General features: G+C 45.3%; 1 protein-coding gene across 4 annotated transcripts in view; it reads right to left on the minus strand.

Moving 5' to 3' along the window:
* Positions 1-12,983, minus strand: part of GFRA1 (GDNF family receptor alpha 1) — a 231,454-nt gene that overhangs the window by 149,435 nt on the left and 69,036 nt on the right. For 3 of the 4 annotated variants that reach the window (XM_070780905.1, XM_070780903.1, XM_070780904.1), the window contains exon 5: positions 12,445-12,459. The exons of the other annotated variant lie outside the window; for it this stretch is intronic. In XM_070780905.1, coding sequence (XP_070637006.1) covers positions 12,445-12,459 — 15 coding nt within the window. The remainder of the gene's footprint in view (positions 1-12,444; positions 12,460-12,983) is intronic. 4 annotated transcript variants of the gene reach the window in all.

Consider the following 12,983-nt stretch of genomic DNA (forward strand, 5'->3'; position numbering starts at 1 on the left):
CCCAAAAGGATGCCTAAGGAGGTGACCGAGAACTGAATCTGACATGAGAACTGAATGTGGTGAAAGATCTCAAGAACCAGGAGGTATTACCTCCCTCCTCCAAAGGGCTCAAAGGACTGAGCTTGTAATCCCCCCACCAAAGAGAGTGGGTGGTCCACGCTCAGGAAGCCCCAAGCCACAGAGGGCCTCCCTTCCAAGAGCACATTAATTTATACGCCTCTCTCCCCACTGCCCCTCACAATGCAGGTGGTTTCCTGACGCAGGATATTAGCTTTCAGCTGCTGGAGGTCCCTAACCTCCATGCTGGCCTAAAAGGTTTCGTCAGGTTTGGATAAGCCTCAGATAAGGAGCTGAACTTTTGCAGGCTTATGAGAACTGCACCTCCAATCCTTCAGAGATTCGCTCATCACGAACCTTAATCCATCTCAAATAAATCTTGTGCATACAGACGTGGTTTCCCACCATGGCTGTTTCACAAGGAAAAAGAACAGCTTTGTCTGCTCTGCAAAAGCCCTCTCTGTTGACATTGTGCCTGTAGATTTAATTTCCGAGATTTACATTTTAATTCTTTAAGATATTCAGGAGATAAATAAACAGAGAGGCCCATGGTTGAGACACAGCCCTTTCCTCGAAAACCTACTTGCCTTGTTTTCCTCTCTCTGGAGCCCTTGTTTCTTTCTCTTACCAAATTTAATTCAATTTTCTTCTCCACTCTGCTCAGGGTTCCCTCCCTATCTTTTAACCCTTTACTTTCTTTTCAGCCACCTTGTCCTCCCATAATCCCCTCTCCTTATACTGGACCTCCCAGATTGGCTGGTCACTTGTCATGGTTGAGTGGTGTCCCCAACTCAAAAGTTCATGTCCACTCTGAACCTCAATACATGATCTTGCTTGGAAATAAGGTCTCTGTAGATGTCATCAAGTTATGACATGGTCACATTGGATTAGAGTGGCCCCTAAATCCAGTGACTGTTGTACTTATGAGAAGAGGCTGTATGATGGTGAAAGAAGAGATTGGAAAGATGCAGCTACAAGCTGAGGAAAACCAAGAGTTTCTGGGAGCCTCCGCAGCCTGGTTAAGAGGCAGGGAAGGACCCTCCCCTAGAACCTTCAGAGAGAGCAGGGTCCTGCCAACATCTTGACTTCAGACCCTTGACTTCTGAAACTGTGAGAGAATAAAATTCTGTTGTTTTAAGCCTTGAGGGCTTAAGTTTTTGGTTATTCATTACAAGAGCACCCAGGAAACTAGCAGAGCACTCAGCCTGCTCTCCACCTGTCTCTCACCTGGGTCCCCACCTCACCTGGAGTCCCACAGCTGGACCCCAGGACCGGCCCACTCCTCTAGGGAGGCCCAACCTCTGACTGACCTTCTCGTTATCCATGACTGTGGAGGCCATGTGATCTCTATTCCTATGAAGAACCCAACTAAGGTTTCTTTGTTCTCTCCATATTTTATTATGAAGTCTTCAAACATATAGCAGAGGTGAGATAATTTGCAATGAACACCCATATAGCTAACACCTACATTAACCATTAATCTGGTCCCTCCAAAATGACTTTGTGATACGGTGGTAAGAAATTGAACTAAGTCCAATTGCCTGGTTCTGAATTCAGGCCCTGTTCTTTACTAGATGGGAGACCCTCTACAAAGTAAAGCTACGTGAGCTTTCTGAATCTATTTCAGCATATGAAAAATGGGGATAAAAAATGAAGATAAATGAGTACGTGAAACTCTTAGGGTCATTCTGGGGAAGAAAGGCGTTAAAGTATGTGCCTGGCACATTGTACACAAGTAAGCAGAGGCCGTCTTTATCCTCTGCCACCCAACACATAGCACTTTCATCGTGTACACAGTACATGCTATTTCTCTGCTCAAAAAGCTACAATGGCTTTCTTGTGGTTCCTAGAACAAATCTAAATTTTGCTGCCTAGATTTAAAAATAACCAAGAAAACTATTGTTCAAGCTATCTAAAATATCAAGCTAGTTTTTTTATGGATTAAACTTCCATCAACTCAAGGGCATAACTAATTCACTGTAAAGATTAGAAACACCGATTGGTCAACCTTAAACAGCAAAAGGCATAATAAAATGAATAAGGAAGTGCAGTAACTCAACAACAATACTATGCACTTGGTAGACAAAATCTTTTCAATCACACTGGTAGATTTTGGGGCACAAGAAAGCAGAGAGGCTTTTGGCCCTTGACAGTCTGTGAAGCCTCCATCACTGGTCCCACCCAGTCCTAACCTAGAGCCTGGTGAGTTTACTGCACTCTCAACATCCCACAAGCACAACACCAAACTTGTCTTTGCCTCCACCTCCATTCAGACTGTCTTCCATCTGCCCACCTACAGGTCTGCCCTGGTCCTGTCCACTCAGGTCTTCCGCCTTCTTTAAACCATCTCCAGCCCCGCTCTTTCAGCGGAAGAACCCCCACCCTCTATGACTTCCTCCAGCACTGAGAAAGGGTAGTGCCCATTGGCCCCTAGACAGACTGGCTTTGAGTTTCCAATAAAGTGTCAACTCTTGGAAGGTAGAAATGTGTCTGCTATATACCTCATGTTTCTGTTCATACCCACACAGACCACAGTACGTAATACCTACTGATTCATTCTGGGTCCAAAACCTGTCCCCTCAAAAAAAAACAAAAACAAAACACTGGTGAAGGAAACAGAATGGAAAAAAGACTTTTGGACTCATGGATAAGAAAAGATTTGGCTTTGCTGTCAACATCCAACTGATGCAGTGACAGCATCTGCTTCAACCTTACTAAGCACTTAAATTGTCGAATATAAAAGGAAGTGTGTGTACATGTGTGTGCACGTTCATGCATGTGCACACACATAAACCATACACACAAAATGCAGTTCCTCTGAGCTTTGTCGTTTTAGTCCACTGTTATTCATCAAACATCTATTGAGCACCCACTATGTGCTAAGCACTGCACTTGGTGCTGGGAATTCAAATTAAAAGACACAGTTCCTTCTGTCCAGGGGCTTAATCTGGGGTGGGAAGACTTGCTCAAACAGATCATTACAACAACATGAGTTGAGAGAAGTGCTGAAGGAGGCAGGAGGGGGGGATACGAAACTCCACAGAGTAGAAGGCAAATTCCCCACCTGTTGGGACGAGTGAGTCAGGGTAACCCAGCAGAGAGTTATCCTGAGTTTTACAAAGTGAGCAGGAGCAGGGACATATCTAGGAGAGGAACTGGGAGGGGAGCTGAACTCACAACCATTTCAAGATAAAATGTCATTGCAGGGATTGTAAGCATGATCCTAATAAAGACATTAGAGGAGACTGTGAAAATGCAAGCTTGCTTCTCACACACACATACACTCATTGGAGACATCAGCATGGACCAAAGAGCTCAATCCCTTCTGCTTCCTGGGGACACAGAGAAAATACAGCTTTCTCCAGATCAGGAAACTAGCCCGCAGCAGACATGGAATCTACCAGCAACTTGATCTCATACTTTCAGGCTCCAGAACCATGAGAAATAAATGCTTGCTATTCGACACCCCACCCCACTCCCCAGTTTATGGCATTTTGTTACAACAGCCGGAACTGACATAGATAGGTATCTAATAAACTCACCCCTCTGCATCTGGGTGGTCCTGTTGAGCCTAGGGAAGGTCAAGGATCTGCGACTGCAATTCACCAGGAGTAGAAGAAAGTCCTTCAGTGGGAATCATGACAGTGTGTTGTAAAACCTAAGTCAGACTTCGTGAGTTGAAAACCCTGACTTAACCTTGGGAGTAGGAATGTGCAGATAAGCAAGGGGAGAAGCCTAGAATGATCCATGTGGTAATGATGAGAGCTAGACACACCAGTAAGAACTCGCATTTAATATAGATACAACTGGTTGTACATAGAAACAGACAGGCATATATACATGGGTTAGAATATACACACATGTGTTTTTTGCTCTGTTAACTGAGATGGCCTAAAAGAAATGACACCCCAATAACAATAAGCATACCCAGCACCCAGATCTTGGTTTCTAACATCATTCTCCAATAAAAGGAAGCAGGGCTTCTTTAGGAAATGCCTGAGTCAAGGACAGAGATGGGAAATACACAAGATGAGCATGGAGCATCTTATAGTATCAGAAAGTATTGCAGAAGGCCTCAAAAAATAATTGACAGTGATATGTCAAAGGGACACAAGGAGTCTGCTGAAAGAGCTTCCAATGGACAAGCCAAGAAAATAAATTAAATGTGTATTACATTGTAACCCAAGGTTTAGAGTAAAATTCTATGAGGTGAGGAGCCTGGTGAGCTACAGTCCATGGGGTCGCAAAGAATCAGACACAACTGAGCAACTATCACGTAAGATAGAGAATCCTTTGCCAGAGCATGAGTTGTGAGTCGGATCCCTGGGTCAAGAAGATCCCCTGGAGAAGGAAATGGCAACCCACTCTGGTATTTTTGCCTGGGAAACCCCACGGACAGAGGAGTCTGGCAGGCTACAGCCCATGGACTTGCGAAAAGTCAGGAACAACTTAGCGACTAAATGACCACAACAAAATAGAATAAATAATCATAAGTCCATCCTGATCTAAATATATGATTGAATAAAGTAATAAATGAAGCATAGGAACCAAATCTCCCTTGTAGAAAAATAACTTGAGTAGCTAGCCTCTGTATAATAAGATGGAACAATGGAACATAGCTCCGCACTTTCGCTAAGACTAGGCTATGCATAGATTTCCTTCCAAAGAGTACAGTGTGGAAAGGAGTCAGAAAGTAATTTTGCAGTGGAAAAACTTGACAAACACTACGTCAGCCAGGTGTTCAAGATCAACATCAAGAGTCATAGATCATGATGACAGGAAATGCCTTTGATATGAAGTCAGGCAAATGGAGCTTTATCTCTGTGATCTTCCCCAAAACCCATAACCTCTGTCTAATCATGAGAAAAACATCATTCAAATTCCCAGAGAGGGACATCTACAACAGAGACTTCTCAAAACACCAGGACTCCTCAACACTGTCAAGGTCATCGAAAACAAGGGAAGTCTTAGAAACCGTCACTGCCAAGAGGACTCTAAGAAGACATGGATACTAAAAGTAATGTGATGTCTTGGATAGGATCCCCGAAAAGAGATGGAACTTAGGTAAAAACTACGGGAATAAGAATGGGCTTCCCAGGTGGCGCAGTGGTAAAGAATCCGCCTGCCACTGCAGGAGACGAAGGAGACGCAGGTTCAACCCCTGGCTTGGTAAGATCCCCTGGAGGAGGAAATGCAACCCACTCCAGTATTCTTGCCTGAAAAAATTATATGTAAAGAGGAGCCTGGAAGGCTACAGTCTATGGGATTGCAAAGAATCAGACACAACTGAGCGAATGATCACGCACACATGCACTCATGCAAGGGAATCTGAATAAGCCATGGAGTTTAGCTAATAATAATGGATCAATATTGGGTCATTAGTTGTAACAAATGAACCACGTTAATGTAAGATGTTAGTAATGGGGAAATGGGATGCAGGGTATATGGTGACTCTCTAGCTTCACAATTTTTCAGAAAATCTAAAACTTTACTGTAGAATAAGGTCTTTCAACCAAAATAAATAAATATATATTTCCCTGGTCCCTGTCCCTTCTCCCTGTGCCCAGTCTCTTGTGTCTAAGATTGTACCCTCTGCCCCCAGTCCAGTCCCAGTCCTTTCCTGAGTCCCTAGTGCATAGTATAAAGTGGTTATTAAATCCCCATGTATCCCGGAGCCAACTGCTGCTGCTAAGTCACTTCAGTCATGTCTGACTCTATGCAACCCCATAGATGGCAGCCCACCAGGCTCCCCCGTCCCTGGGACTCTCCAGGCAAGAACACTGGAGTGGGTCGCCATTTCCTTCTCCAATGCATGAAAGTGAAAAGGGAAAGTGAAGTCGCTCAGTCGTGTCTGACTCTGTGCAACCCCATAGACCGCAGCCCACCAGGCTCCTCCGTCCATGGGATTTTCCAGGCAAGAGTACTGGAGTGGGTTGCCATTGTCTTCTCCTTCCCAGAGCCAGGGCCCTGCCTTTATCTCAGCATTCACACCCACTTTCCCTCCCCTTTTGTCTCCCACTCCCAGTCTTGCTCTCCTCGGCCCAAGCCCCCCAGGGCAGACAGGTAAGTAAAGAAGAGAGCAGAGCAGAGGCTGAGGTTGGAACTGAAACCAGCTGGAAAACACTGAGATAGTGTAGGGGGAGAAGGGTGGGAGCCTTTAAGAAAAAGTCAGAAAAAGAGGAAAGGAAAAAATAAAATTGACCCTGGTGGGATTCGAACCCACAAAATATAAAATAAAATCCTGCCTCTACTACTCATTACTTATATAAACATCACTAGATGAATTCTACTCTGTGCTTCAGTTTTCTCCCCTGTGAAGTGGGATTATTGGTTATAAAACCTACTTCAAAAAATACGGGGACAGATTCAACGAGAAAATGTGTACAAAGCAATTGTCCCAATGCCTGGAATACAGGACGTGGACAAATACTGATGGTCCCATCATCATCATTATTATCATCCCAATAAAATAAAATTTGCAAAATAAAAATTCCTCTTGTTATTAGCAACCATCTCAACAATAAAACTGACCCCCTTTCATTGATCTGGCAATTGTGAAACTCAAGTAACTGGGAGGGAGACTCTGAGACCTCAAATGAAATGCATACTTCAGGATTGGAGTGAGGACACAGAATCTGCTACAAGGAAAAGCATTACTCGAGGCCAGCTGGCAGGGAACAGATCACCTTGCAGAGCCCACGCAGAATGTTATGAAGCATCTCAGAGAATGTGATTATTTAAATATGCCTCTCGTTTTCCTACACAACACACTCACACAAAGTGAATCTACGTGAAATTAAATGGTAATGTTCAGTTTGTGCTGGAAAGATGAATGCATTTCCTACATGACTCGGAATATTCTACTGAGTCTGAACAGAAAGGGGGATGATATATATACAACATAAATATTAGCATAGAAAAGTGTGACCAGGGAACCAGCCACTTTCCACCATAAGAATGTTCACGCATTTTTCTCATTTACTAGTTAGCATCATATGACAACTTGGAGTTTTTCCCTGGAGGTGGTAACAATAGATTTAATTTATTCACCCAAATCCCACATTCATAAAGAAAACAATATTTCATAATGTATAATGTTACCAGGGGGACCATAATTCATGGCTAAAGGGTCAGAGTTTTATAACAGATGGGTTTTCTGAAGTGGTTGGGAAAAACCTAAGATCCAACTCCAGCAGTTAGACCAACACATTTGAAAAATGCAAAAGAGCTTAAGTCAAGCACATTATAAATGGCAGTGGTCACTGTCATCACAAACCCACCTCAACAATTAACGAGCTGGGCTGGGCTGCCAGAAAGCAAACTATGATTTATTGTTCTTTTCAGATTAGTAAAAGCAATGCCACCCAGTGTGAATTCCATTATTAACACACATAGGCAAGAACTGATGTTTCCAAAAAGCCTTGAGAATACGTTACACTTCTGCAACCGTGCTTCTTTTCACCTTAATTCTCAGCCACCTCATTCTCAACCTGTTTCCACCCATGTTCTCTGGGCAATACTCAAAATCTGCAGCATGGGACATTTTTGTACTCTTATTAACTCAAGTTCACTTAACACTTCTTAAAACAGAGCGTCAGCAGGAGGCCACATTGGGTCAAGGATCTCCCCAACTCTCATTTTACAGATAAGAAAACCGAGGCTGCTGGGCAAAGCTATTGGCACAACCTCCTCAACAAAGCAACAGCCCGACTGGGGGAAAAACTGATGTCTACTAGGCATATTTATACACACACAGTAATGTGCTGTGCTTAGTTGCTCAGTCGTGTTCAGCTCTTTGCAACCTCATCGACTTTAACCTGCCAGGTTCCTCTATCCAGGGGGATTCTCCAGGCAAGAATACTGGAGTAGACTGCCATGCCCTCCTCCAGGGGATCTTCCCAACCCAGGGATTGAACCCAGGTCTCCTGCATTGCAGGCGGATTCCCTACCATCTGAGCCACCAGGGAAGCGCATACATTAATAATGTATATGTAATACAGATGATGAACACATACATATGCACTGGAGCAAAGTGGCTTTTTACAATCTGAAGACACATAGAAGAATATTTTATTGGTGTCTTTGAGGAGTATAATTTGCGAGCCTTAAGTCATGGCACAAGACTTCACACAGGCACAAAATATGGTGCTCAGCAGAGGTGAGCTGGCTGGGTGGAAGTTCCCACTACCCACCACACTTCCTCAAGGGAGCAACTAGGGCCTGAGGGCAGGGCCCCATCTCAGCCCGGCTCGAGCATGCTCAGCACTCAGCCTCGGTCCTGGTTTTAACTTCTTACATGCTGTTCTCGTGCATTTTCACAGCAGTCAGTGTGGTGCTTTTAAATGTTACTAAGACCATGTGACTCTTCTACTTAAAACTCACCACTACCACCATGGACTTCCTTCCTCTGATCCCTAGACCATGCCTGCCCTCCTCTCTCTGCTCATTTCATACAACTTCCTCTCTCACACCAGCCTCTTTCTGATTCTGGAATATGGGGGCATTCCTGCCCACCAGGCCCCTCCCTTGCAAGTTTTCTTGCTGGTCCCCAGATCCTCCAATAGCTGGTCTTCCTTGTCACTCTCTGGCCACATCCATGTAACATCCCTGGCCCTCTGAGCACCTAGCGTACCATCCATGATATTTTCTTCACTGCTTATGCTGTGCTGTGCTTAATCGCTCAGTCATGTTCAACTCTTTGCAATCACATGGACTACAGACCATGGAGAATCCATGGGGATTCTCCAGCTAAGAATACTGGAGTGGGTTGCCATGCCTTCCTCCAGGGGATCTTCCCAATCCAGAAATTGAATCCAGGTCTCCCGCATTGCAGGCGGATTCTTTACTATGTGAGCCATCAGGGCAAGCCCAAGAATACTGGAGTGGGTAGCCTATCCCTTCTCCAGGGGATCTTCCCAACCCAGGAATCGAAAGGGGTATCCTGTGTTGCAAGCAGATTCTTTACCAGCTGAGCTACTAGAGAAGCCCTTACTTCTTGTATCCCTCTTGAAATTTACCTTGTTTATTAATTTGCATGCCTGGCACCAAATGTTCCCCAAGCTCGACCATGAGTTCCATGAGAACAGGGGACTTCGCCGTCTCAGTCACTCCTTTATCCTCATAGAAAGTACCTCACACACAGTTACCGGTTACAAGATAAACAAGTGCGCTATGTTTGAAAGGTATCAAAAATTACTTGAGCTGGAAGAAAACCCTCTCTAATAGCAAGATCCCAGCTCCAGGTGAGAAGTGAGGAGGAGGGAAGGCTATGCCTCTTCAGGCACAGAGTCTATAAAGGACTTCAGTTCACTGAGCAGAGAATTAACTCAATGGTGAAATCTTTATATGGTGCCTGCTGACGCTTTCAAATGCCCAGCTGAGTGGTGGTATTCTCATTTCCAAGCCACTCAGTTTCTGTTCGATTTCAGAATCAAGGTTGAGCCCATGGATGAGCATTCAAAGGTGCTTCAGTAACTTCAAATGAGCTGTGCGGTGTGTGTGTGCAGTCTTGACTTCATTATTAAACGATCAGTATAAAAGTGCCCTAAAACTCAAGATTCTAGACACATGCGCACGTACAGCATTTTCAATTGCATTTGATGTTGTGAAGAGCAATTCTGTGGCTCTTCAGAATTCCTGAGAGCCATCCAATGGCTCATGAGCTCTGTGGATGCCAGAGAATGTGGGTCAATTAAGGCTCCTTGAACATGTGGGCCCATGGTCCCCAGAACTCCTACACACGGAAAACCCAGCTGCGGACCCACTGGTCCCTGACTGTCCTCGGGCCCTGTGGTCTAACTGTCACAGCAAGTGGCATTTACAGATGAAAGAACCGAGACGAGCTCAGAAACGGCTCTGAGGGTAGAAATCGGCTCCCATGTGCACACACCACAGTACCAGCAGAGAAAGGCCGGCAGTAGCTGCTGCGCTGTCACCCGCTATAACAAGATTGATCTGTAGTGAAAGAAAAGATAATGCTATCCAGAGGAAAAAACTTGTTTCCTCTGAGAACATCTGATGTTGTCAACTTGCAAGTCTGTTTCCCTCTTCTGCCAGCCCTAGTGCACAGCAGCCCCAACATGCAAGGATTCCTCTGGTCAAAGAGACCTCACTCACTCACAGCCAAGAGTACATTTTTGCAGACCAGCACCCCGCAACCCAGCTGCCCTTCAGTCCCTGGGTAAACCAAAGCAAGCCAGGCCTGATGCCCATGGCATGGCCAGCCCAGAGCCACTCACAGTGGCCTCGTGTAGATGGGCGGCAGAAATGGCCCTGTGGCTCCTGTTCACCTGAAACCACATAGTTTTCTGCTGTTTATTTCTAGCACACTTCATGGCCCCTGCGTTTCAAGTTAATGGCACAATCTGGTAGCAGAGTCTCCGTGCACCCACCCCCCATCCCCCGCCCCAAGAAGAAGCTGTGCAGTCACGTTTCAGACATTGTCTGCAAGACACAGAAGCTTTGTCTTTTTCCTGAGGTTACTGTCACTGACACATTTTTACTGTCACATTTTACTGAGCATTCATTTCACAGGCAGAATGGCCAGAAGCAGAGGTAAGGCGGGGTACCAGCTGGTGAGTTCTTGGCCATCATTTCAGAGAATGTCCCTCTGTATGAAACAGTCCTGCAAGGCCAGAGCCATGTAAATAATTCACAAAAGCAAGTTCAGTTCTCCCCATCTGTAATCCTAGTACTATCTCACAGGGCCAGGGGTAGCTAGCAGCTTCTGTCTGTGGAAGATGCTATTAAGTCTCAATAGTCCGAGATTTGCAGGTGATTATAAGTTTTGCATATCATTGTTACCAACAGTCAAATCCCATCAATGGAATGGCATGACTGATTAAAAAGGAGGCAAACTTGACATGAGCAGCCTGATAAGCCATTTTTTTATACTGAATACAATAACTGAACGCTCATGGTTTTAGGTAGAAAAGCCAGATCTGATACCAACCTTTTCTCTCTCCATTCTCCAGGGGCCTCGGCACACCGGCTCCAGCAAGACTTTTCCAAACTCACGCATTTTATGTCTCAAAAGAAGACATGTAGTTTGGCATTGGGGAGAGCTTGGCTCTCTAGTTTATAGAAAAAAATAAAAACTGCCTCCCAGAGCATGTCATTGAACCCTCAATGTGTCAAGGAGGAAAACGCACTGTAGCCAGGACCCTGACGGCAGCACATGCCTTACACCCACAGTCATGGCACCTTCTCAATTTTGCCCATCGCTTCGTCTCCAGCCAAATGGAACTTATTACTTCAGGCTGGTTTAGATTTATGAATTATTTATAAAAGTAGGTCTATGACTCCGCACTCTTAAAAGACAACACAAGTCCCTTCGTTGTTACCCACAACTGCACTTCGATCAGAGAAAGCAGACAGACCTTCTCCATCACACGCTGCATGTTTGGGGTAAAATAATCGTCGAGAAAATATCCAGCCCATAAAATCATTTGGAAGCTACTTATGGGATGCCTGGATTTTTTTTTTTTTTTACACTGGTCTCTTTTATCCTAAGGCAGCCTGGGATTCGAGAATGAGGTGGCAGGCGTGGAATACACATGCTTCCCATCTTGAATATATAAACAATCCGGTCTGTCCACTTTCTTCCAGTAGTTTGAGATGGTGATGAAAAACGGAAAGAGGCAGTTGCCCTGAATGTGTATCTAGTGGGTTCAGTAAGGCCATGCCCGCGAGACTCCCAGAGCGCAGAAGCTGTGTATCCTGAATGGGGACTTAAAAATGAGGCAGAAGGACACGTAGCCTACGCTGTCCCTCTCCAGCTCCCCAGAACATATAAACTTGACTGGGAAAATGTGTAAGACACTGCATACCCTTGCTGGGTTCCTCTCAATCACTGGCCCAATTGGAGGGGTTGTGAGGTTCCCCTGGGCTAAAGGGCACAAAGTGACCAGCCAGCCATGGTCTTGCCCACACCTTTGCTTGACAGAGAAGCCCCCAGGTGGAGGTGGCGTGTGGAGACCTGAAGCAGAAGCTGGCCTGGATGAAGGAGCTCTGAGAAACAGGGGCCTCCACCTGATGCCCTCCAGAGACATCTGCTCCCCACCTGTCTCACAAGCCCACAGCAGCCCTGCCCTCGGACAGGTGCCTGGCATGAACCCGTGCCCAATGTCCCTGTCCCAACTGTCCAGTCCTCGTTCTACCCCCAAGCAAGGTCCAGAGGAAGGGGCAGAGGCTGGATAGCAGAGGCTCTGGAAGGCTCATGGCACTTCAGGCCACCCCGGGCCATGCTCCTCACGGTACCTCTGTCCTAAAGTCCCCGTGGCACGTCCACAGAAGGATGGAAAGCCCCATAACCCTCTGCACACAGGTGATACTCTTTCCCAAAAGAGCACAAGCAATAGAAAAGCAGAGAGGAGGCAATGAGCTTACCTTGCTGGAAAACATCTGCCAGGAGGAAGGAAAAGCAGGAGGAAAAAGGCAGAGAGAAAGGAGAAAAAAATTAGTAATTATGTTGCAAATGACAGTGATGAGCATCACAGCTAACACACACTGACTGTCCTAAACACTCTTAGTACAATATTTCCTCTACTCAGAGGCAGCGGTTAAAAGCTTGAGCTCTGGAAGGGAACTGCGTGGGTTTAAATCCTGGCTCGATGCTTACTAACCCTGTCGCTTACAGATTCCTAAACCACAAATACATTTGCATTGGAAAGATTAAACAAACTGTGTCCTGTGTTTTAAAGTCTTAGACTGGTGTCCAGAACACGGTAAACATACAAAAGTTGCCAGTTACTATTCATTTTAATATTATTATTTTCACTACAACCCTATGAGGCAAGTTGCAATATTATCCTTACTGTATAGATAGGGAAACTGAGCTTCTGGATGGTTGAGAAACTGATCCAAGACCACAGAGGAATAAGCAATGAGCTCAGGATTGAACCCAATCTCCTGATTCCACAAACCAT

Source organism: Bos indicus, chromosome 26 (assembly GCF_029378745.1).
Source record: "Bos indicus isolate NIAB-ARS_2022 breed Sahiwal x Tharparkar chromosome 26, NIAB-ARS_B.indTharparkar_mat_pri_1.0, whole genome shotgun sequence".
In the NCBI taxonomy this organism is placed as follows: domain Eukaryota; kingdom Metazoa; phylum Chordata; class Mammalia; order Artiodactyla; family Bovidae; genus Bos; species Bos indicus.